This window comes from Mauremys reevesii, linkage group 11 (assembly GCF_016161935.1).
Source record: "Mauremys reevesii isolate NIE-2019 linkage group 11, ASM1616193v1, whole genome shotgun sequence".
NCBI classification, from domain to species: Eukaryota; Metazoa; Chordata; order Testudines; family Geoemydidae; genus Mauremys; species Mauremys reevesii.
The window spans coordinates 23,824,948-23,850,968 of NC_052633.1; the positions used below are offsets into that span (position 1 = coordinate 23,824,948).

A 26,021-nucleotide genomic window follows, 5' to 3' on the forward strand; every position below is an offset into this window, starting at 1 on the left:
CTCCCCCTCATTTTAGCTCACTAAAAAGTCAGCGTATCTTATTCCTGCATTCTTTATTACTTCATCACACAAATGGGGGGACACTGCCACAGTAGGCCAGGAGGATTGGGGGAGGAGGGAAGCAATGGGTGGGTTGTTGCAGGGGCACCCCATAGAATGCCATGCAGCTCATCATTTCTGCGGGATCTCTGGGGCTCTGACCCGGAGCAGCTGTGCTCTCTGGGTCTCTAGTACACTTGCCCCATATTCTAGGCAGGACTGACTCTATTTTTAGACAAAACATAAGGAAGGGAATGACCTGGGGAGTCATTCCCATTTTTGTCCACGTGCTCCCGGCCGACCTCAGCGAGGCCAGCCAGGAGCACCCATGACAGCAGCAGGTGGTACAAAAGGATTGATAACCGTCATCACCAATTTCCAAATGCAAACAGTGCAAAATGACTGATAACGATCATCTCATCGCCAATTTACAATGGCAGACGGTGCAAAAGGGATGGTAAACGTCTCTGCTACCTTGCAAAGGCAAATGAATGCTGCTGTGTAGCACTGCAGTACCGCGTCTGTCAGCAGCATCCAGTACACAAATGTTGACAGTGACAAAAGCCAAAACAGGCTCCATGGTTGCCATGCTATGGCATCTGCCAGGGCAATCCAGGGAAAAAGGGCGCAAAATGATTGTCTGCCATTGCTTTCACGGAAGAAGGATTGAGTCACGACATTTACCCAGAATCACCCGCGACACTGTTTTTGCACTGGGATCTCAACCCAGAATTCCAATTGGCGGGGGAGACTGCAGGAACTATGGGATAGCTACCCACAGTGCAACGCTCCAGAAATCGCCCCTAGCCTCGGTACATGGACACACACCGCCGAAATAATGTGCTTAGTAACTTAATAGGCAGCAGGTTTAAAATAAATAAAAGGAAGTTCTTCTTCATGCAGTGCACAGTCAACTTGTGGAACTCCTTACCTGAGGAGGTTGTGAAGGCTAAGACTATAACAATGTTTAAAAGGGAACTGGATAAATTCATGGTGACTAAGTCCATAAATGGCTATTAGCCAGGATGGGTAAGAATGGTGTCCCTAGCCTCTGTTCGTCAGAGGATGGAGATGAATGGCAGGAGAGAGATCACTTGATCATTGCCTGTTAGGTTCACTCCCTCTGGGGCACCTGGCATTGGCCACTGTCGGTAGACAGATACTGGGCTAGATGGACCTTTGGTCTGACCCGGTACGGCCGTTCTTATGTTCTTAGTGTGGCCGCGTGCACTCGACTTTATACAATCTGTTTTAAAAAACCGGTTTATGTAAAATTGGAATAATCCCGTAGTGTAGACATACCCTCAGTCAGGGATCAGGAAGGCATTCCCCCCGCCCCCAGCGTATGCCAGGAGGGTTTTCTTCATCTCCTTCCTCTGAAGCATAAGGGATAACCCTGGGTACAGATGGTCATTGGTTAGGGTGGCACCAAGCATTCTCTCTTTGAGATGCGCTGACTGGTTCTTGCTTACATACTCAGGGGCTAACTGATTGCTATATGTGGGGTCAGGAAGGAATTTTCCCTCAGGTCAGATTGGTAGTGTCCTTGGGAGTTTTATGACTTCTTCTGCAGGATGTGGGTGTGGGTCACTTGCCAGAATTATCTGGGTATATCTCACTTAATCATTCCCTGTCATTGTGAGAGCTTTCAGCCTGGTTCCCCTTGGTCCCGCCTATTCTCTCCCCATAGCATATAATAGTCTAGTTTCACATGGGCTGTAATTCTTTGGTTTCATTTCAGTTGCTGGGTTTAGCATGTGGGTCCTGGGTGCAGGTGGTGGCCTGTGATGTACTGGAGATCAGACTGGATGATCTAGTGGTCCCTTCTGGCCTTGAACTCTATGACTCTGTGGTGGACAAAACCAGCTTTCAGGTGGCCCTTGATATGGTCCATTCCACCTTGAGATCAGTGGCAACAGTGGTGGTCAAGAATGTGTTCGGCAATGTGTTCAGCAAAGTGGTGCTGCAGTCTTTGTTTTTCTAAAAACTCTGAGCTCCCATCTGCATTTCACAGGTTCACTGCTGTGGAGTCACCATTAATGGAATGTGTATGTGGGCAATCACCCAAGGGAGAATGGAAAGTTACTTACCTGTACAGTAACTGCAGTTCTTCAAGATGTTTTGTCCATATGCATATTTCACCACTTCGCTCCATCCCCCTCTACTCAGAGTCCTTTACACCTTGGATTCTGTGGCGGAGAGGAAACTGAATGGGTATTAGCAGACACTGCCTTATATGCCCTTGATGTGGACTACAGGGACTCTCAGACTGCATGTGGCCATATGGGCAGTGCTGGCTCAAAGATTCTGAACTCAAGCACATCACCATTAGTGGAATGTGCCTATGAACAACACATCTCAAAGGACTCCAGTTACTGTACAGTTAAGTAACTTTTTATTTGGCAATTTTGGGTATAGAAGAATTAGGCTTGGAGAGTTTATTCTAGCAACATTTGAACTGAGGTTGAAATAAAATTTTACAATAGCTTTCTCTAAATACTCCTAGCTGAAGTGCACAAATGTGTGATCCTTCCCCTGCCCTCACCCACGCACCCAGACCAAATTCATTCCAAGTGTAACTCTATTGAAGTTAATGGAATTACACCACAGATTTATTTGACCACTAGTGTGTGGGTAGGAATTGAGTATACACTTTTAGGACCTGATGCTTCTCTTGCTTACATTACTACTCCAATGAAGTCAGTGGAGTTATTCTGGATTTATATTATTGTAAATGAAAGCAAAATTTAAATTGAATCAAAACCATTGCTACTAGAGATGTTGGTGAAGAGGCATACAGGAACTGCCCTCTACAACTAATGGTAGTAGGCATCCCTTGTTAACAATCTTTTCCCTGTACCATGAGCAAAAGACTAGTAATTTCTTACTGAAAAGAGTGCCAATATCTCCACATCTTTTGTACTCCTCATTAATTAAAAACTGGTACTGTAAGATTGTAACAGATAAACAAAGAAAGCATTATGAATACTGCTGTTTAGGATAATTTATTGTTTCTTTCATATACCATGTGTCAGTTATGTTAATTTTTACACTTGTGTTCTAGTACATTCGTCTAGGAATGTTTGAGCTGCACTGTGATGAATTGATTAGGGCTTTGGCAAAGCGAGCAGATGCAATTTTTGGAAAAATTGTTGCCAAAATGTTCAAAGATCATCAAGATATAAACCTGAGGTAAATCTCAAATTAAAATTGCATAAGTGAATGTACATTATTTTATTTCCAGTGCTAAATTTTGTAAACACTTGTAAAGTATCTTTAATCTATATTTTTACTATTATCTATACTGCACGGAGATGTTAAGATATGTTATTTGTACTTTGTTTAAGTAAAGACTGAATGAAAAACTAACTAAATGATTTTTTGCCCTTATTTGAATATTTAGGCAGAGAAGCACATTACATGTATAGACACATCAGACTTTGTCTCTCTTTTATATATTTCAGGTTATGTGATGAATTTGAGAAGATAGCCGAGAAAGCTCTTACCACTCCATCAAATACACAGGAGTTAATGGAACTTAAGGTATAAATTTCTTTTTATATACTACAAGCAAGGTATAATTACCAATGTCTTGATCTGCTGTTGGATACACGACAGTGTAAGCTTAACCAAGTTGCCTTATGTATGTCCCTGATGGGACACTAGATGGAGAGGACTTTGAGTTACTACAGAAAATTCGTTCCCAAGTTGTCTGGCTGGTGGGTCTTGCCCACATGCTCATGGTCTCACTGATGGCCTTATTTGGGGCCAGGAAGGAATTTTCTCCCAGGTCAGATTGTCAGAGATGCTGGGGTTTTTTTTGCCTTCCTCTGCAGCATGAGGCACGGGTCACTTGCAGTCTTAAATATGGATGCTCTATAACTTGAAGTCTTTAAATCATGATTTGAGGACTACAGTAACTCAGTCAGAGGTTATAGATCAATTACAGGAGTGGGTGGGCAAGGTTCTGTGGCCTGGAATTTGCAGGAGGTCGGACTAGATGATCATGATGGCCCCTTCTGACTTTAAAACCTATGAGTCTATAAGTTAGTGGGAGTTTTGCCACTGGTCTCAATGGGACCAAGATTGCACACACCATTTTTTATTAGTAAGTAGATAGTTAGATTCCTGTGCCCTTCCAGTTAGTGCTAGTAGGTGCCAATAGTGATGTATATGTTATGGAGAACATGCCTATCAAAAACTGGATTGAAAACATAATTTCTTTCATACAGGCTATGACTGGGGTCCCAGTGGGCGCCAGCTGAGGTCACTCAATTAAGGTGAACTGCAAAGAATGGGCAGTCAATCTCCAAAGCTAGTGGATATTTTAATACTTAGATTTACCAAGCCAGCACAAAAAAGCTTCTTTATTCAACCTGGTTGCCCAGAAACCAACAGCACATTTCCCTTGAAGGCACCCAAGTCAAATATGATGATTTATGAAAATCTTATTTCATCATATAAAAGAAAAGGTTCTACCAATCCCAAAGGATCGGGCACATTACCTCCCAGGTTAATGAATATTCCAGATCTTACCCAAATACATGCTTATAGACTATTTCTATTAACTAAACTAAAATGTATTAACAAAGAAAAGTGAGAGTATTGTTAAAAGATCAATATAGATACAGATCTGAGTTCAATTCTTGAGGTTCAGATACATAGTAGAGATGGTGAGCTTTGTAGTTGCAAAGAGTTCTTTTAGAATTAACCCATAGGTTATAGTCCAATGTTTATATTTCAGGGCAGTTCAGTCAGAACTGGGATCTCAGTCCTTGTGGCTTAGGCTTCCTCTGCATGAAACTTTGAGCAGATCTGAGATAAAGAGGATCAGGACCCAGGGGTCTTTTTATACAGTGTTCTATCATCCACTTGACCTGGGTAAACAATAGGCTTTTGATGTAACTTTCTGTTTTTTAAACACCACCAGTAATTAGTTACACAAATTAACATAGGGCAATTTATCCATTAGGCAGCCTATCACAAACTTCAAAGAGACATATAGACAATGACATTATTTCACCCAAGATTCATCTAAATGTTAATATTCTTTTTTGATCTCTGAATTAGTAGCTATAGTGACAGACAGGAATTGTCTGTTTACATGGGTAGCATCTAAGATACACACAATTAGAATCACTTCTAACTTCTAACAATATAGGTTTGCATTTCAAAGTTCTAGCCTACCTAGCCATAGAATGGCCCTTTCTAACATATCTTTAAACTTTGGCTTTGGGTTAGTTAGCCTACAAGCTGTTTAACTCTTTCTGGCCAGGTGTTATACTTTGTATAAGATTCGTTGCAATTATAAAACAATGGTAGCAATAATGGTTTGCATGGTTATATTTTAATTAGACAACATCACACAAGCCTTTGAACAGATAATGTGATCAAATGGTAAAAACTTTTGGCCATTACTGACTTGGGCTGGATTCAGACAGTTTATTAGAGGTGGATCCCATTCCCAATATCCTGAGCTAGTCAGAGACATGAACTTCCAGGGAACCAGAGATATGTCTGATTAGAACTTAGAGAAGAGTTGGTACTGCATAGAAAACTTTCAAAAGCATTCTGCCTGTAATTTATATATAAAGTATTTCTGCCTATAAATCATGTATTGAGCTGTCATTTAAAATGTGATTTAAAATTAGATGTGTGGCTTGTGTGTGATCATCCATCTCAATAACTATGAAATCCCGCCACATTATAGATACCAGTGTGATGATTGAGTCCCAGGGGCTTCTCTGGCATATTCAGGTCCTACTCAGCAACATACTTAAACACATGTTTAAAATTAAGCATGTGCTTAAGTTCATTCTTATTCAGCAAAGCACTTATGCACATGCTTAATTTTAAGTCAGTGGAACATAGGTGTATACTTAAAGTTAATCAAGCAAATGAATGCTTAACTGAATCCGAATCTAAATACTTTGTTTTTACTCTGAAAGTCTAGCTGAACAATGACAACACTCTAAGACTTTTTCAAGTGAAAAAGAAAGCTTTAAAAGACCTGAAATGTGTACCATCTTAAAGTATTGAGTCTCTATTAACTGCAGTTTTATGTCAGATAAACACCATATTAAGTTTTCCCAGTTGTGGCTTATTATTATGCACTGGGATCAAATCCCTCCTGATAACTCCTTTGTCTTTTAGGTACAAAGCTATTTCAGTTTTTATATAGGCTATTTTTTTAAAAGACCAGTGTTTCCCAGAGCCCGAAGCCATTAATATATTCTGTTGGATATAAACTATTGTTTAAAAGATAGTGGTGTCGTACATTTTACTGGACAGATTATACCTTTCTAAGTATTATTTCATTGATAAATTTGTGTCATCACATTAATTATTTTTGCTGTGGTGTTGTAGTCATGTTGGTCCCAGTATATTAGAGAGACAAAGTCAGTGAGGAAATGCCTTGTATTAGACCAACTTCTGTTGGTGATAGAGACAAGCTTTCGAGCTTCCACAGAGCTCTTCTTCAGGTCTGGGAAAGGTACTCAGAATGTCACCTCTAGAAACAAGGGACCATGCAAGGTGAAGTGGGCAGTTAACACCTCTATAGTCCTAAAACAGAGAAGGATTAATAGGTTACAGATTGTTGTAATGAGCCATAAATCCAGTGCCTTTATTAAATCCATGGTTTTTGGTGTCTAGCAGAGTTATGAATTTAAGTTTCCAGGCTCATCTTTTGAAGGTGTGCAGGTTCTGACTTTGCTAGACATCAGAAATCATGGAGTTAATAAAGACACTGGATTTTTATGGCTCATTACAGCAATCTGTAACCCACTAACCCTCCTTTGTCCTATGACTGTAGACGTATTAACTGCCCACTTCATCTTGAACACGGAGTTTTCATGTTTAATATGACAGACTAAAGAAATTGGGGGGCTTGATGGGAAGACATTTATGTTGTTTAATTTTGTACCCCCTAGGCATATATACAGAAAGTGGAAACACGGGACATGTTTGAGTTGGAACAGAAATTGGTGGACTCTAAAAATTACCTTGCTTTCCTGATAGAGTGTGCAAACTTTTCACCAGCAGATATTCGACTGAATAATAGTGTTTTTCAGTGGTATGCTCGAATGTCAGAGATTTTTGAAGAGCACAGAAAGATAATTAAAGAAAAAACAGAGCAATTTCAAGAGGGACTCAAGGTTAGTAATGAAAGCATTTTAAATAACACCATTGACATAAAAATCAAATTGATGGGCATAATCTTTTAAAATTTATTTTACACCATTCCTTTTAAAAACAATGCAGAATTAATTACATTAAATAAACATATGACACACTACATATCAGAATATATAATATTAACTAATTTGTACTGATTTCTTATTAATTTGATTGCACATACCATGAATGACTTCTACAATCTAAGCCATATTTCAAATGTGAAGTTGTGGAACTATTAACTATGTTTGTAACCTGTCATTTAAATCGGCTTCTGTACCCAGTGACTGGAAGATAGCTAATGTAACACCAATATTTAAAAAGGGCTCTAGAGGTGATCCCAGCAATTACAGACTGGTAGGTCTAATGTCAGTACCGGGCAAATTAGTTGAAACAGTAGTAAAGAATAAAATTGTCAGACACCTAGAAGAATATAAATTGTTGGGCAAAAGTCAACATGGTTTCTGTAAAGGGAAATCGTGTTTTACTAATCTGTTAGAGTTCTTTGAAGGGGGTCAACAAACATGTGGACAAGGGGGATCCAGTGGACATAGTGTACTTAGATTTCCAGAAAGCCTTTGACAAGTTCCCTCACCAAAGGCTCTTACGTAAATTAAGTTGTCATGGGATAAAAAGGAAGATCCTTTCATGGATTGAGAACTGGTTAAAAGACAGGGAACAAAGGGTAGGAATAAATGGTAAATTCTCAGAAGGAAGAGGGATAACTAGTGGTGTTCCCCAAGGGTCAGTCCTAGGACCAATCGTATTCAACTTATTCATAAATGATCTGGAGAAAGGGGTTAAAAGTGAGGTGGCAAAGTTTGCAGACGATACTAAACTGCTCAAGATAGTTAAGACCAAAGCAGACTGTGAAGAACTTCAAAAAGATCTCACAAAACTAAGTGATTGGGCAACAAAATGGCAAATGAAATTTAATGTGTATAAATGTAAAGTAATGCACACTGGAAAAAATAACCCCAACTATACATACAATATGATGGGGGCTAATTTAACTACAGTGAATCAGGAAAAAGATCATTGTGGGTAGTTCTCTGAAGACGTCCACGCAGTGTGCAGCGGCAGTCAAAAAAGCAAACAGGATGTTAGAAATCATTAAAAAGGGGCTAGAGAATAAGACAAAGAATATATTATTGCCCTTATATAAATCCATGGTACGCCCACATCTCGAATACTCCGTACAGATGTGGTCTCCTCATCTCAAAAAAGATATATTGGCATTGGAAAAGGTTCAGAGAAGGGCAACTAAAATGGTTAGGGGTTTGGAATGGGTCCCGTATGAGGGGAGATTAAAGTGGCTAAGACTTTTCAGCTTGGAAAAGAGTAGACTAAGGTGGGATATGATAGAGGTATATAAAATCATGAGTGGTGTGGAGAAAGTAGATAAGGAAAAGTTATTTACTTATTCCCATAATACAAGAACTAGGGACCACCAAATGAAATTATGGGCAGCAGGTTTAAAACAAATAAAAGGAAGTTCTTCTTCACACAGCACACAGTCAACTTGTGGAACTCCTTACCTGAGGAGGTTGTGAAGGCTAGGACTATAACAGGGTTTAAAAGAGAACTGGATAAATTCATGGAGGTTAAGTCCATTAATAGCTATAAGCCAAGATAGGTAAGGAAGGGTGTCCCTAGCCTCTGTTTGTCAGAGGATGGAGATGTATGGCAGGAGAGAGATCACTTGATCATTACGTGTTACGTTCACTCCCTCTGGGGCACCTGGCATTGGCCACTGTCGGTAGACAGGATACTGGGCTATATGGACCTTTGGTCTGACCCAGTACGGCCATTCTTATGTTATGTTTCACAGTTTGGACCCAATTCTGTAAGCCTTCTTTGTACAGGACTGCCATAGATGTTGATAAGAGTTATATGTATGAAACTTTTAAAGTCCTAATCCTGAAAATACGTGTGCATCCGCTTAATTTAAAGCATCTGAGTAGCCCCACTGACATGAACAGAAATATGCCAGTTCTAATAAAAAGCTAATGTAGTTCTGACAAGAAAGTTATCTACATTCACTAACAAAAGTGAATATTGCTTCAGGATTATTTTAAAATAATTCAGTTTTGTAACTGTAGATTTACTGTGGACTATATTTATTTTATTTGTATTTTTAAAAAATCAGTTATTTTACATACAGTATTTATCTCTAGAATATTTTTCTTTCTACTATTGTATAGTTTTGGAGGGTGTCATTGATTTTTGTAGCAGATAAATGCAGGTTAGAAATGGAAAACCTTTTCACATAAAAGTAAACAGTGAATGTTTTATTTATCAGTATTTAATGTAAATATGATTATTTTAATTTATGTCAATTGTATTATTGCTTCAGTGGGTGCATTATTTGTATGTTCACAAAGACTGCAAAACATTACCCATTGTAGTAATCCAGTTGACTTCAGTGTTTGGTAAACCAGTGTGTGGACCAAACTGATTTCAGTGGGAGTACCTGAAGAATTTGCATGGCCTGATGCAAACTCTTAGGCTTGGTGACCACTAGTTGGAATCTGAATGAAATTGGAAAGGGGCATTCTGGGCAGAGGGCTTGATTCCAAAATTGAAAATCAGATCTTAGTATCATACTTCTCACATATATGTTTGGTGTTTTTCAAAAATTAAGAAAATGTAATTAGTCAGAAGGTGGCATAGAATTTACTACACTGGATCAGGTAATTTGTCCATATAGTTTTATAATCTGTCACAGGCATTGACCTGTACTGATACTTTAACATAACATATGCCAAGGCTCAGATTTTTAATGATATTTAGGTGTTCTTCACTCAGCATTGCAAGGCCTAAGTGCCTTAGACAGCTAAGTCCCACTTTCAAAAGTGACCGAGACACTTAGGATCTAAGTGCTATTGACTTTCAATTGATTTTCAGTGGGCCTTAGGAGCCTAATGCTTACATCACTTTTGAAAATGGGACTTAGCCATCTATGTTGCATAGACCTTGCAATGCTGTGTGGAGCAACAACTAAATATTTTTAAACATCGGGGCCCTAGTCAATGTTGTAATGCTATACATGGGCAGTGGTGCGGGTGGGGAGGGAGGCAGAATTCCTTTTGAACCCAAGTGTATAACATTGTTTGTCACTGTATTAGATACGTTGTGAACGATTTGTTGAGGAATTGGAGAGTTACTCTAAGCAAGTTGAAGAATTTTACACATTTGGAGACATTCAGGAAGTCAACAGATATCTAAAAAAAGCTCAGGCATTGAATGCAAAGTTGGATGTGGCTGCTGATAAGGTAGAGATTTCAAATTTGTCCTAAATGTAAATGGATGAATTTGTATAAAATGAAAAGCTTTGACAGTGAACAATTATTGACAAGGAGTAAAACTTACCAGTTTTTCCTTATCTTGGACACTGAAGGGTCTGAACAAGCCTCTGGGGCCCATTATTATAGCATCATGGGTATTCTAACTTGTGCTGGCAAATGTGGTAATTGTTGGGGAATGATCAGCTGTTACCTTAATAATAATAATAATAATAATAATAATACCTATCTTGGTGGAGGCAATGGAGAGGGGGCTGGAGTGGGATTCAAGTTCCATTTCTGGCTAAGTCACCTGTTGGGTTTCTTTGGGCAAATCACTTCTCTGTGCCTCTGTCTGGCCAAGGGGCTTGTTAGCTGTGTCAGGCAGTCCAACTAGGAGAAAGAAAACTCCAGTTTCAAACCAAGAACATCAGGCCTGGCCAGCTGGTTTATAAAAGTTGTGCCAGTCACACATGCTATATGAACCTGTACCACCAACCCCTGTTAATGGGACAAGGTGAAGGCAAAGCGAGCAATAATACCTAACCCATTTATAGTGCTTTTCATATGAAGATTTCAGAGCACTTAACAAAGGAGATAAGTAAACTTCTGTGATGCACAAAAGATTTTTCAGGGGCCTAGGATCTGGATCCAGGTATTTATATTGACTCTTTTTTAGATCTTTTTTAGATCTGTCAGCTGGCTTCAATACTATTGACAATGAGGTTTTGGTAACACACATATGGTCCCTAGCAGGGTTTGAAGAAGTAGCATTTAACTGACATTTCTGTCTTTCTGAGGGGTTTCAGAAGTTAGGGTAGGTCTATACTTACCTGCCGGGTCGACGCATAGAGTTCGACTTCTTGGAGTTTGAACTATCGCGTCTAATCTAGACGCGATAGTTCGAACTCCGAACGCGCTCCCGTCGACTCTGGAACTCCACCACCGCGAACGGCGGTGGCGGAGTCGACGGGGGAGCCGCAGACTTCGATCTCGCGGTGTCTGGATGGGTGAGTAGTTCGAACTAAGGTAGTTCGAGTTCAGCTACACTATTCGCGTAGCTGAACTTGCGTACCTTAGTTCGACACCCCCCCCTAGTGTAGACCAGGCCTTAGTGTTGGGTGGGTGCTCATCTCTTGCAGGGTACAGTATTGGTCTGTGTAGTCTCCCTTACTGCCCAACATGTATGTTGGGCCATTAAGAGTGTCATGGTCTGCTTGCATTAAAACCAATGGCAAAACATTTATTGACTTCACTGGAAATAGAATTGGGCTGTAGATGCCTGATTCATAGCCCACTGAAGTGAGTAGAAAGACTGACTATGGGCTTGAGCTTTGGATCAGGCCCATAGTGAGAAAGAATCACTCTAGTGTGCTTATGGCATCCTTCTTTGTTGGCTCAGTTCTGACCTGTGCCACACAAAAGTAACTGTGTGCCATCTTTATGGCGTCCTTGATACTGTGCTTGAGAGGGGCTGAAATGACCCTCAGTATAATCTAGAGCAACTTAAAGTTGATCTTTAACGGCTCTTTAAAGTTGTTCATATTAAACTGTCTCCTAGCGACTGCTCTACCAGCTAAGGATCAGATGGTGTGCTGTGTGCTCTAGCCTTGTCAGTTTTATGTCATCCCACTGGAGAAATACAAAGCTTGAGCTGACAGTCTCATTTTAAAAGAGAGGAGGCTGGTGATAGAGCATTTTCTATGAAAGATATTTGACTGGAACTTGTTCACTCTTTAGTCTTGCATCCGAGTCTGAATTTGTTGACCTTAAGAGCATGTTTCTGTTTTTGTGAACAGCTGACGGTGATGGGTTGAGAGAGGTGATTAAGGGTGGTTGGTTGTTAATTTATTCTGTGATTTTATTTATATAGGTAGGCATGTCCTTGTATTTTAGATTTTTAAAAAATATTTGCTTCTGTATCATCTTAATTTTTTGTAATATACAGTTAGATGCTTTCTATTAATATATGTGTATAAATATTAATGTAAAAATGGTTAGTGGGTATGGACAAATTGTTCTATATTTCATACCTCACTTTTGCCTCTACAGATCGATCAGTTTAATGCAGAAGAAGAGGCCTTTGGATGGCTAGCTTCTCAGTACCCTCAGCGTAAAAAAATCCAAGACACTCTTAACCCATATCTTCGTCTCTATGATATGACTGTAGAGTTCACTACCAAACACAGAAACTGGATGGAGGGAGTATTCACAAAGGTGAATCCAGACCAAGTAGAGATAGATGTAGGAAACTATTGGCGTGGACTGTATAAACTAGAAAAAACCTTCCATGATTCCCCAAATGCATTATCAGTGACAACAAAGATTAAAGCAAAAGTGGAAGAATTCAAAGAACACCTTCCTCTAATCCAGGTGATTTGTAACCCTGGTTTGCAAGAACGGCACTGGGAAGCCATGTCAGAAATTGTTGGGTTTTCACTGAAGCCTTCAGAAGACTCAACTGTCTCTTTATATATTGATATGCAACTTGATCCATACTTGGATAAATTTGAGGCTATCAGTGAAGCAGCCAGCAAAGAACATTCACTTGAGAAGGCCATGATTAAAATGATATCTGAATGGGATGCAATGGAATTTATCCTCCTGTCTTATAGAGAAACAGGAACCTATATTTTGTCATCAGTGGATGATATTCAGATGTTATTGGATGACCACATTGTCAAAACACAAACCATGAGAGGATCTCCATTCATTAAGCCTTATGAAAAAAATATAAGGTAAAATGTTTTTACTAATAGAAAGCAACAGTGACTTTAACAAGTCAAAAATTAGTTATTCTCTTTAATCTAAAGATATGATTGGAATAGAATGTTTGTGTGTTTTGGTAATCCTCCCTAAGAAGGGTGGTAATCTCATTTTAAAAGGGCTAAAACCATTTACTGGTACCAGTAATCCCACATAGCTGATCTTTACATTTAATTAAAAGTGAGGGAACTGCTTAACCACTTGATAGCTGGTGGACGTTTTTAGTATGTTCATTTAGGATGCACATGCTATGCTGCCAAATGTACAAGGTGCAGCCTAGCATTCTATTTATTTCAACAGAATAAGACTTGTCTACACTTACCGGGGGATCAACACGTGGCGATTGATGCATCAGCGGTCGATTTAGCCACAAATCACTCTCCTGTCAACTCCTGTACTCCACCTGAATGAGAAGCACAAGGAGAGTTGACAGGAGACGCTTTCCCATTGACATAGCATAGTATAGACCCTGCGGTCAGTAGATCTAAGTACATTGACTTCAGCTATGTTATTCACGTAGCTGAAGTTGTGTAATTTAGATCGATCTCGCCCCATAGTGTAGACAAGGCCTAATAATAAATAATGACAGCATAATTGGGGAAGTAGTGGGCCAATGGAAAAAGTGTTATCTTTACCTAAATTGTAATCTTTCTGAATATTAAATAAATTGGAGTCAGCAAACTACATAAAGGGAATTAATACAGTGAAAAAGACAAACAAGTAAAAAATTATTTACACTCTTGCCTTGGTTGTTCCCTAATTCCTACCTGGTTTCCTCAGTAAATAGTTTGCTCTGTTCTTAAAGCCAGCAGGTGTAGCCACACTGGAAAAAACATGAAAATCTTACATTTACAATGATATATTTAAATTAAATATTTAAACATAAATTGACTTTTCTAATCTTTGAGCATCCTTACTTGATATTAAATTGAAAAATGTTTGAGTTGACCCATTCAACAAATATATATAATGTCAAATATTCATCATGTCATTCCTGATTTATTGCAGTGTAATGGTTGTTCTCTCTTAATGTCAGAAGAGTGAAAATTTCCACTGAAATATATTAAACAATAATTATTTATAATTACATATATCAATAGTACATACAGTATTGGTCCTAAGAATTACCCAGAATGCTGCAGCTGTGTTAGAGATTGGGGTATGGCAAGACAAACAGTGGCTCATGCAATTTGCAACTGGAAATTACGTAGTATTAATGAATACCTTGTTCAAGCACAAACCGTGAAGGCAAAGGACTTTGACATTCTGATTTTGCAGAATTGGAACCAGATCAACTTCATCATGAAGAGATAGTGTTATAGTGTGCTGGGGACTCAGTCATTCAAGAAGGCTGCCTAGGATTTCATTATAACGTAGTTATAGCCAACATAAAGTTCAAACTGCGAAGCAAGAAATAACTGGCAAGTATCCTCAGAGTCTGCTATAATGTCGACAAACAGAAAATCTGTGAAACACAAATGGAATTTAGGAAGATGATTGCAGATTTTGTTCAAACTGCTGACCTCTGCACAGGTAGTGTAGATCAGACAGAGCACCACATCATCTTCTGCATTATAAACTGTGAATAAACTCCTGGGGAAACAGATCCTACAGAAGAAACCTTGGATCACAGAGATAATTATTGAGTTGTGTGGTCAATGAAGGAAGCTAAGAGCACAAAGGAAGATGGATGTAATTGCAAGAGAACTATATTCCTGTATAACTCAAGAAAGTGATGCACTGATTAAAGTGGCAAAAGAAGAGTGACTTGAAGGACAATGCATAGATATACAGAACTCTTTTCGTCAAATGCCAGTAGGAAGGCCTACCAAATCATCAAAACACGTTTTTGAAAGGTTTATAATGTTTCACCCAGCACTTGTGGCAGATATTGCTGAGAACTATACAATATGAACAAATGAATTCTAAGCTGAAAGTGTAAGAGGCAGAGGAAATCTACTGGAGAAGTTGACTTATCCCGATTGAAGAAGTTGAGGATGTGGTGCGAACATGAAACACTGAGAAACAATAAAGTCAGTGGAGTGGATACCATATCAGAACTAATTAAAAGAGAGGCACTCATCTGGGTGTGCCATAAACTTTCCAATGTGATTTCAGCATCTGGAAGATGGTCCAAGACTTGGACACAGTCACTGATGGTTTCTATTGCTAAAAAGGGGGTCCCAGCTGTTTGTAGAAATTGTGGCACAATCTCATTATTGATACACCTAGAAAATACTGCTGTGCATCATCCTGTAGAGAATTGCATCCAAGGTAGGGAACTTTCTGACTGAAGAACAAGCCAGGTTTAGACCAAAGAGATACAGTGGAGCAAATATTCAATCTTCATGTGCTATCTGAGAAAGTGCTGGAGAATGATAGGAGGTGGTCCATGTCTTTGTGGATTTAGAACAGGAATACTTGTGGCACCTTAGAGACTAACAAATGTATTTGAGCGTAAGCTTTCGTGGGCTACATGAGATGCATGTAGTGGAAAATACAGCAGGAAGATATATATATATATATATATATATATATATATATATATATATATATATATATATATATATATATATACACACAGAGAACATGAAACAATAGATGTTACCATACACACTGTAAGGATTGTGGATTTAGTTAAAGCATTTAACAGCATATGGCACAAATTTCTTGAGCAATCCTCTGGCTGGTGGGAGTTGGTGAAAATGTACTAAGTCTGATACAAAAATCTCTTCAGAAGTGTGATGGCTTTACTGTTTGTGGGGCATGTGCAAAGTAGTTGGTTTGACTTGAGGATAGTTGTTAGACAGAGCTGCTTTGTTATCACCAACCCTCTTCAGCTGTCATCTTGAAGAAATCTTCAGATGACCCAGTTGGCTCGTTGCAAGAAGAGGTGCAAAAATTGGTAGAAAGAGTGCGGGGGAAGTAGATAAATTAGGTCTAAAGGTATCACGCAAAAATACACAGACAGTGGTGACATCTCTGTTGAAGAAGTGAAGATATTCCTCCCCAAATCTTGAGGAGGCACTGGAGTGTGTTGAGCACTTCAAACACCTGGGTAGTATAATTACAAGGGACATAAAACATCACTTAAAGATCTGACATAGAATTAGACTCGCGACTGCTGCTCTAGAGACACTCAGACATTTGGAGAAGCAAAAGTGTTATCACAAAGTGTAAAATGAAATTGCTACAGTTTCTTGCCTTCAGCAGATGTGCAGATGAGACATAGACATGAAGGAAACAGGTCGTTAACAGGCTTTCTACCTTCAAATTGAAATGCTACAGGTAATTGCTCCGCATTGGCTATATTTCACACTTGACTAATGAGGAGGCAATCATTTGACTTTACAGCATAACCAGAATGATATCTGATATCATCAAGACAATCAGATGAAGAAAACTTGAGTTTGTGGAACATATGGGTTGGATGAATGGAAGAAGATTGCCAAAGCAAGCTTTTATGGTTCCAGATGCAGGGAATGTCAGCAGCAAGTAGTTTGATGATGTGACTGACTGGATGGCATGTATAGTAAGGTGCGCTTCTCAAGGCTCTGAAGATTGTGAAATGTGTAGGAAAATTGATGGCCAATGACTCGTGTGTTGTGTTTTCTATTTATCGTGATGTGTTTCTGTGGTGCTTTCAACTGTGAGAGAAATGTCCTTACATACAATATAACATTGTAATTCCATCTCATGGTGTTGATGACATTGACAAGGTTTATAATAGTGTAGTGTAGGCTTTTAGGTCTGTGGGACCAGTGTAACCTCACATAAAGCACTACTCTTCCAAGAGTACAGGAAAACATTTATAACTCTTGCTCACTTGTCAGAGCACAATCCCAGATTCCCTCCTGCAGTTCTGTCTGATGAGGGTGGCAGCAAACGGTGATAGTCTGAATTTTTTAACTGCTCTCCCTGACTCTTTACTTGCAAAATTGCATTTTTGTCTCCACCTTTTGGATGGAGAAGTTACCAGAGTAGGTGAAAAAGGAGATTATCACAACCTTTGGCAGTGGAGAGGTCATATGCAGGCAGAAAGCTGCCAGGGGTATAGGATGAAAGAAGAAACGTATGTCATTTTACACTGGGTCCCACAAAATATAGGGCAGGGTATAAGTACAATTTGTGTTCCTCTCTCTTATGTCAGAGAAACAGGAATATCAAGCAAGTGGTACTTAGAGTTGGTCGGAAATTTTTTGTCAAAACAGTTTACCCTTACAAAATGCAGTGTGACAAAAAGGATTTTTGTCAAAGTGATATTGATTTTGATGAAATTTCCCATTAAAACACATTTTATAAACAGAAGCTTTTTTGTTTTGAAAATTTAGTTTTGGGAAAAAATTCAAATTATATTTGGAAACATTTTTTCCCTTTTTTTTTTGTTTTTGTTTATACACCTCTACCCCGATATAATGTGGCCTGATATAACATGAATTCGGATTCAACACGGTAAGGCAGTGCTCCGGGGCGGGGCGGGGCTGCGCACTCCAGCAGATCAAAGCAAGTTCGATATAATGCGGTTTCACCTATAACATGGTAAGATTTTTTGGCTCCCGAGGACAGCATTATATCAAGGTAGAGGTGTATTTATGTTTGCATTATTTCATGACATCAGAAGTAGTAGTGCATAATTTGACATGTTATGTCAAGTGATCATATGATAAGAAATTGTCAACATATTTTACTCTTACGTTTTATTTTTTTTAAAACATCAAGGACGTCTGCTGTTTAGTAAAGATTGACATCTTTGTGTTAGTGGTAAACTGTTTAATTACAACACAAACAAGAGACATTTTGATCTAGAAAATAAGGCAAGATGTTTCAATCTGTATTAAGTAACAGCTGCTCTTATTGTATTTTTCAAAACTAAACTAAAATATTTTGGCTGTTATATCAATATGATATGATATGAACTGTCATATTGTACACTACTACTACAGGCATCATGAAATAATGTAAATATAATAAATAAAATAAATTTAAAAAACATTTCATTTAAAAACAAAATATCAAATTTTGTCTACAATAAAATTTTGGAAACACTTTTAAAATTTCCATTTTGTGGAAAATTTTGATACTGCAAATTTTGATAAAGCAAAAGCTTTTTTTTATTTGGAATGAAAACAAAGTTTGAAAAGTCAAAATTTCCCACAAAATGTAAATTTTGAGTTTCAACCAGCCCTATTAGTAATATTAGTAGCCCTAGTGGTAATGGTACTGGTGAGATGACTACTGAAATTTTGTACCCAATTTTGGTTTCAGCATTTTAAGAAGGATATTGAAAAATTGGAAAGAGTTCAGAGAAGAGCTAAAAGAATGACCTGTTGTCTGGAAAACATGCTATATAATGAGAGACTAAAAGAGCTCAAATCTTTTTAGTTTATCAGAGAGAAAATTTAAAATTTTAACTATGATCAATACGTTCTACCAAGGGAGAAGATATCTAATGTTAGCAGGCTCATTAGCAGACAAAGGCATGCAACGTTCAGTGGCTGGTAATTGAAGTCAGCAAAGTTTAAATTAGAAATAAAATAGAAAAATTTTAACAGTGAGGATAATTAACTATTGCAACAGAGTACCAAAGGATGTGGTAAATTCCCCACCACTCTTTTAATGAAGACTTTTAATGTCTTTCTAAAAGAAACGATCTACTTCAACCACAAGTTACAGGGTTAGATGCAGAAATCACTATTTGAAATGTTGTGGCCTATGTATGAAAACTAGATGAACAGAATGTTCCTGTGTAACCTTAAAATCTATGAGATCTATGAATTCCTGTAGCTTTGCTATTTGAGTTGTTCCAGTGAAGCCAATGCATCACTCACATGAGCAAAGGCTCCAGATCACACTCAAAATATTCTGTATATAGATTAAGGCTGTTTTTCCATTATAGGATTTCAGTGACATTCTCTAATGATTTATGATATTGAAAGAAAAAACTTTTGGTGGACTTGCAGACCATATACATTTGTGTTTGTGTTGTGTGGTACATTATTCCTTATTTTTTCCTTATTGTAAATAAAATAGCATATGCTTAAACTGTGAGTTCTGTTCAATGTAACGTTCCTGAAAATACATAGATCCTCATTCAGGATCTGATCAAAAACTCACTCAGATCAATGGAAATATTCCAATGGCTTTGCATCAAGTCCTTAGTTAGAAGCCAAACTACACTAGTTGAGTTATTTCAGGTTCATCTGTTTTGGGGCCCATGTTTAGGACCCATGTCACAAATAATTAATTGTTGGAAACTGTAGTTCAGTATTTATTTACCCATTTTGACCAAAGATGGCATCCTTCATTTAAGGGTTGCATATATTTCTTACTCCCCAGTCTGCCTGCAAAGGCATTGTAGGGAAGTGAGGAAAAAGTATCTGTGTTTAAAAAAAGCTATTGTACTTTTGGAGAACAATTTGAAGAAAAACTGATAATGTTGGAAAGTACTATATAAATTGAAGTTATTATTTATGTTGTCCAGTTCCTGGTCCTCAGTGATTGTAATTTGTATGTGTAAAAAAGTCTTAGAACTTAACATTCTAAGTAAAAAGATTTACTGTTAGTATTAATACAATGTGTATGAATCAATGCTTTCTGTTTTATAGGGAATGGGAAGGAAAGCTGTTGTTGGTACAGGAAATCCTTGATGAATGGCTGAAGGTTCAAGCTACTTGGCTGTATTTGGAGCCAATTTTCAGTTCTCCTGACATTATGGCTCAGATGCCCGAGGAAGGTAGGCGATTCACCGCTGTGGATAAAACCTGGAAAGATCTAATGAAATCTGTCTTACAGGTAAGGACAACTCTCTTAAGAAAAAGTGGGTGTGTTTGTAGTATGTATCAGAAAATTGCTTCTGGCGAGACAAAAATGTGTCCTGTATATTTCATACTAACTCTTTTCCTGATTCTTTTTTTTTTTTAATGTTGGCTGTCAAACTTATTTCAGCTACCTAGAAGGACAGTATATCGACAAGTAAAATTAAACAATTTAAACAGTATGTAAAGTAAAATAATATAAAACAATTGACTTCTTTCAGCACTAAAAGACTGACTGCTATAAAATTCCTACATGTTTACTGAAATTGCGTATTTGCTCATTTTAAAGGGTTTTATCTAATCACATCATGAACAGGAGAGAGATCTCTATCTCTAAAACCCCAGATGTTAAACCTGCATAAGATATCTATCTTAGCCCCCATGTAGCTCAACAAGGAAATACATACTTTACGAACTTGGTACATCAGGGAAATAACCAGTTACCTATGAGGAAATAAATAATAAATTAAAAGAGAAATCTATATTCAGCCTTAATCATTTCTATGGTATGGGGACATTGTCAATGCTTGTTTTCTACCTGATTTTGTAGCCTGTAAAAAATTCATTGTATTGTCGAATCTTTTAAAGATATATGAATGTCCATTCCTTTCCATTAAAATTGTGCTAAATGTGAAATTACTGCTTGGAGGTGAAAGTGTGAAGTTCCATTTTTACCAGGCAAAACCTCTGTGTATCTTTTTAAGACTCACTGCATAATCAGGATAAATGTTAACATGTATGTATCATAGTCTAAAAATATTTTGATCTGCACTTTTTTCAGGATATATGTATATAATTTAGGGATACACAAACTCCAATGATTGTTTTCTGAGCAACAATTTGGGAGGAGCATTTGCACTATGATATACAAAATGAGGCATTTTCTGAGTTTCCCAGCAATTCTATTTGGGATATATTTCTCTTTTCTGAATTGGCAGTCGTTCAGCTTCTGAAGTTATTCCCAATATAAACAGTGTTCAGAATATTAGCATCCTTACAAATTTTCATGATCATGCTCTCACATGCTGCCATCTTTTCATTAAATTTAACTTGTGTTATATTGATAAGGTATACAAATGACGGCAAAGTCAAAAAATCGAGTATCTAGAGAGATGGGGGGGAAGGGGTTGAAGTAATATCTTTTATTGGGCCAACTTTGGTTGGTAACAGAGACACGCTTTTAAGCTTACCCAAAGTTCTTCTTCAAGTCTTGGAAATACAAGATGGATCATATTGTTTAGCATAAGAAGTTAACACATTTCAAGTGACCATTCATAGTGAAGTGACACTTTAACACCCTTTGTTTCCCCCCAGGACTCAAGTGCTGGGAGAAAGTGGATAAATGGTCTAAAGTAAACAGGATGAAATTCAATAAGACAAACTCAAAGTACTCCACTTAGGAAGGAACAATCAGTTGTACACATACAAAATGGGAAATGACTGCCTAGGAAGGAGTACTGCGAAAAGGGGTCTGGGAATCATAGTGGATCGCAAGCTAAATATGAGTCAACAGTATAATACTGTTGCAAAAAAAGAAAATATCATTCTAGGATGTATTAGCAGGAGTGTTGTAAGCAAGACACAAGAAGTAATTCTTCCGCTCTACTCCACACTAGTTAGGCCTCAGCTGAAGTATTGTGTCCAGTTCTGGGCACCACATTTCAGGAAAGACATGGACAAATTGGAGAGAGTCAAGAGAAGAGCAACAAAAAGGATTAAAGATCTAGAAAACATGACCTATGAGGGAAGATTGAAAAAATTGGGTTTGTTTTCTCTGGAGATGAGAAGACTGAGAGGGGACGTGATAACATAAAAGGTTGTTACAAGAATGAGGGAGGTAAATTGTTCTTCTTAACCTCTGAGGATAGGACGAGAAGCAATGGGTTTAAATGTGATTTAGGTTGGACATTAAAAAAAGCTTCCTAACTGCCAGGGTGGTTAAGCACTAGAATAAATTGCCTAGGGAGGTTGTGGAATCATGGAATTTAGAGCTGGAAGGGACCTCAAGAGGTCATCTAGTCCAGTCCCCTGCACTTGTGGCATGACTAAGTATTATCTAAACCATCCTGACAAGTGTTTGTCTAACCTGGTCTTAAAAATCCAGTCTTAAAAGTCCCTTCCAGTCCTATAGTTCTATTAGACAAACGCCTGTCAGGGATGGTCTAGATAATACTTAGTCCTACCTTGAGTGCAGAGGACTGGACTAGGTGACCTTTTGAGGTTCCTTCCAGTCCTGTAATTCTGTGGGAAATTACTATTTCGGTGGCATATGCAATTTCTAGTTCTAGGGTGGTAACCAAATATAAATAACTATTGGAATGCAGTATATTTTACAATGACAAAAATCAGACACATTCATTTATATTTAGTATTTTTTTCAGAGCACTGTGATAACCCATTGTTCCACTTAATATTCAAACCTCTCTGAAGTGTCACTGTCATAAACAGAAAGGAATCTTTTCCCAGAAGATGGCACTCTGTGTCCAGAAATATAGTGTCATGATTTTATGGTTTAGAAGAAAGCATATGAATGTTTGAATGAATTTGAATGAATGTTTCTTCTTAAATCACAAAACTTGACTTTTTTGCCTTTAGATGCCATTGTGTTATACAGTTGATGTGAGAGGTAATACAACTGCTTTTTTTTACTTGCCTCACTTTTCATCACAAATTTGAATAATTACAGATTATGCATCTTTAACATATCTTTTTTTAAAGCAAGACATATGAGAATGAAATTACTTTGTGATTTAATTTCTACTTTTCATAAATTAAATAACTAGAAAAAAGGAGCGTAAATTTTTAGTAGGGAAGAAATTCAAGATTTTGCTAAAACATCTGAGACAAAAGTCTATGGTAGATTAAGAGTAAGGCTCTGTGTTTGTCATGGAGGTAACGGAAGTCACAGATTCCATGACTTTCCGTGACCTCTATGACTTCTGCGGCAGCCCCGTGTGACTGGCCCAGAAGCCACCTGAGCAGCTCGGGCAGCTCCTGGGTCAGTCACATTGACTGCTGCTGGGGCAGTCTTGTGACATCCTGCCCCCCAGCAGTAGGAGTTGGGGGGGGCTCAGAGTTTGGGGTTGGGGCCACTGTTTACCTGCAGGGGGGAGAACTCCTCTCCCCTATCTCCACATGCAGCCAGGCACTGCTCCTGCAGCTCCCACTGGCTGTGGTTCCCAGCCAATGGGAGCTGCAGAACCAGGGTTTGGGGCAGAGCGAGGCAGCATGTGGAGCTAAGGAGCTGGGGCCACCGCTTCCCAGGAGCTGGGTAGGGAGCTTGCCCCAACCCCCCCTCACCCACATGTCACCTGGGCCATGACTCCCCCCAGCACCTGCGCCCCCCTCTCCTGCACCCGTGGTGCTTCCTCGGGCCACATCTCCCCCCAAGCACCCATGCCCCCCTCCCCAGCACCAGTGATACTTCTCCAGGGCTGTGCCCCCCTCTCCAGCACCTGCGGTGCCCCCCTAGTTCCCCCCCCCAGTTTTAGTCACGTGTATTTTTAGTAAAAGTCATGGACAGGTCACGGACCCGTGAGTTTTTGTTTACTGCCTGGGACCTGTCCATGACTTTTACTAAAAATACCCATGATTAAAATGTCGCCTTAATTAAAAGTAATTTATAGGAACTACAGCTGTTGGTATATGATTATTGTAACAGGTCTCTTTAGATACACTTAGTTTAGCTGAACCACTGTATTTGTAATACAGTTTCTTTTCCTGCAAGTGATCAAACAAGTAGGGTGACCAGATGTCCCGATTTTATAGGGACAGTCCTGATTTTTGGGTCTATTTCTTATATAGGCTTCTATTACCCCCCGCCCCCATCCCTATTTTTCACACTTGCTATCTGGTCACCCTACAAACAAGTGACACTGACGTTTTGAATGTGTAAGAACAATGGCATTCTCGTTTATTCTTGATGCTTAATCAGAACTGTAGATAGGAAATCCATGTTGAAAATTGAAATGTTTATTTTTGTCTTACCTCTTTTTCATATATGAAAAGAATCTAAGCATAACCAGGGACGATCCCTCTTCTCACATTTGGCAACATTCAGTTTTGAATGGCAAGATCAATTGTACTCAGAAAAATTGCTGATGATGTACATACTGAGAAAGGAAACCAAAGACTTTATTCTTTGACAGTTTATAGAGTGTACTTAAATATGCACTTGTAAATGCTGTCTTATAAAACCAATTATTAGCTATATCTGAATTTTGACAGCTCAGTTTATCTTTATATGGTTGAAAAGCATGAATAGTTATTTAATTCAGATTGTGTTCTGGTTTGATATAATTAAAGGCGCAAATATCAGAATGCCAAGTAATTTCAGGGTTTTTTTTGCTTTTGTTTTTTTGCTTATGTAAAGTATACTTCATTTACAAGGGAACATTATAATCAGGTATTAGGCATGTGTGCTTTCTAACAAAATCAGCTAGATAACCAACTAATTTGGTGTTTCATCGGTAGGTAGACTGCAAGTACTCAAATGTCTGGTCAAAATGATTGCTAACTGGAATGGGATAATTTTAACACTTTTTATTTAGATTTTTAATTTGCTTTTAAAGACTGGTATTTGGGGAGTATTATTTTGGCTTATACATTGACCATAAGACCTATTAAAAATAGATCTTGATGCACAAGCAACTTGCAATTAGTCTGACATTCATTAAAACTAACAAGTCTGCAAAACCTCTCATTTTCTTTCATTTACGGTAAATTAGATAACTCACTTAGATAATTACAGTAGCTCTACTAAGCATTTGAATTAATTTTGTTTGCTGAAATTCTGGATTAATTTAGAAAGGGCTCAATAAAATTCCTGACATGAATTATTTTATCTTCTATACAGAACAAAAATATAATAAGAAATCCAGTTTATGTTGGAATGTGAAAAAAACCTATAATATTTCCCTTTGTTTTATATATTTTTTAAAGCAACAGCACCCTTTAATATTTAATAATGGGTGATCAAGTCTGGTATTCTAACTCTGACATTTAACCATATTGACCCTTCACAGGTAGGAAAACACCTGCCACCCACAACTTCCTCATCTCAGTATTTCTGGCAGAGTGTATGTAATGTTTTTCACAAGGGATAAAAGGAATTCTGACCTGTGCAGAAATCTATTGATGCTGTAAACCCATTTGATTTGATTACCCACTTAGAAAGGGTGTGATGGGATCCCCAGGGTGCAACCTGGATTGTGGGACCACTGTTCCCTCTGTCCCACCAGCCTGGGATATCCCTCTCACACTGTCATGCTGTTGTCAAGCTAAGATAGGCACTGCACTTACACAGACATCCACAGGCAGGGACACATTCAACTGTTTTACCTGAATGCTCTCCCAGCCACTCATGAACCAACAATAGAGGTTCCAGCCAATTATCCCCAGCTCCCTAGCCGTGCAACCCAGAATTTTACTGTCTTGTGCTGGCCAGAAGGCTGGCCAGTATAAGTTTGTTATCCAGTTCACCATTTGCTCAATGTGGAATGGACACACACTAGCCTTTGTAAACTGAGCTGAGATTTCCCAAGCACTTCAACCAAAACACACTGTTTTAGGTCAAATATAAAACAGATTTCTTAACTATAGAAAGATGGATTTTAAGTGATTAAGTAGCAAGCATAGAGATCAAAGTTGGTTACTTAAAAATAAATTTGTTCTGCAAACTAAATAGGATTTGAATCAAGCAGTGTCTCACCCTGACAGATGGCACAAGCAGGTTACAGATCCTCAATACACAGGCTGGGACTCTTTTCCAGCATGGGACCACCCTTCCCCTGTTCAAAGTCTTTGTCCTCCAGACATTCTTCCAGCTGTTGAGTTGAGGGTGGAGAGAGGCCAAGTGATGATGTCATTTCCCTTCTTTTATATTCTCTTCCACTTGCTGGAAAGATCTTTGCTGGGATGTGGGGTTCAGGCAGTCCCCATT

At 38.4% G+C, this 26,021-nt stretch overlaps 1 protein-coding gene and 1 long non-coding RNA gene across 4 annotated transcripts in view; one reads left to right on the forward strand and one right to left on the reverse strand.

Moving 5' to 3' along the window:
- LOC120374363 overlaps window positions 1–20,518 on the reverse strand; it is a 39,082-nt gene extending 18,564 nt beyond the window's left edge. For both annotated transcript variants that reach the window (XR_005586039.1, XR_005586040.1), the window contains exons 1-6: window positions 20,488–20,518; window positions 14,033–14,088; window positions 13,588–13,668; window positions 10,746–10,892; window positions 7,044–7,119; window positions 2,130–2,228 (exon numbers count right to left, since the gene is read on the reverse strand). This is a non-coding gene — a long non-coding RNA (uncharacterized LOC120374363). The remainder of the gene's footprint in view (window positions 1–2,129; window positions 2,229–7,043; window positions 7,120–10,745; window positions 10,893–13,587; window positions 13,669–14,032; window positions 14,089–20,487) is intronic.
- Window positions 1–26,021, forward strand: part of DNAH7 (dynein axonemal heavy chain 7) — a 223,295-nt gene that overhangs the window by 42,773 nt on the left and 154,501 nt on the right. For both annotated transcript variants that reach the window (XM_039493846.1, XM_039493847.1), the window contains 6 exons: window positions 3,104–3,231; window positions 3,504–3,582; window positions 6,972–7,196; window positions 10,344–10,490; window positions 12,552–13,237; window positions 19,871–20,057. In XM_039493846.1, coding sequence (XP_039349780.1) covers window positions 3,104–3,231; window positions 3,504–3,582; window positions 6,972–7,196; window positions 10,344–10,490; window positions 12,552–13,237; window positions 19,871–20,057 — 1,452 coding nt within the window. The remainder of the gene's footprint in view (window positions 1–3,103; window positions 3,232–3,503; window positions 3,583–6,971; window positions 7,197–10,343; window positions 10,491–12,551; window positions 13,238–19,870; window positions 20,058–26,021) is intronic.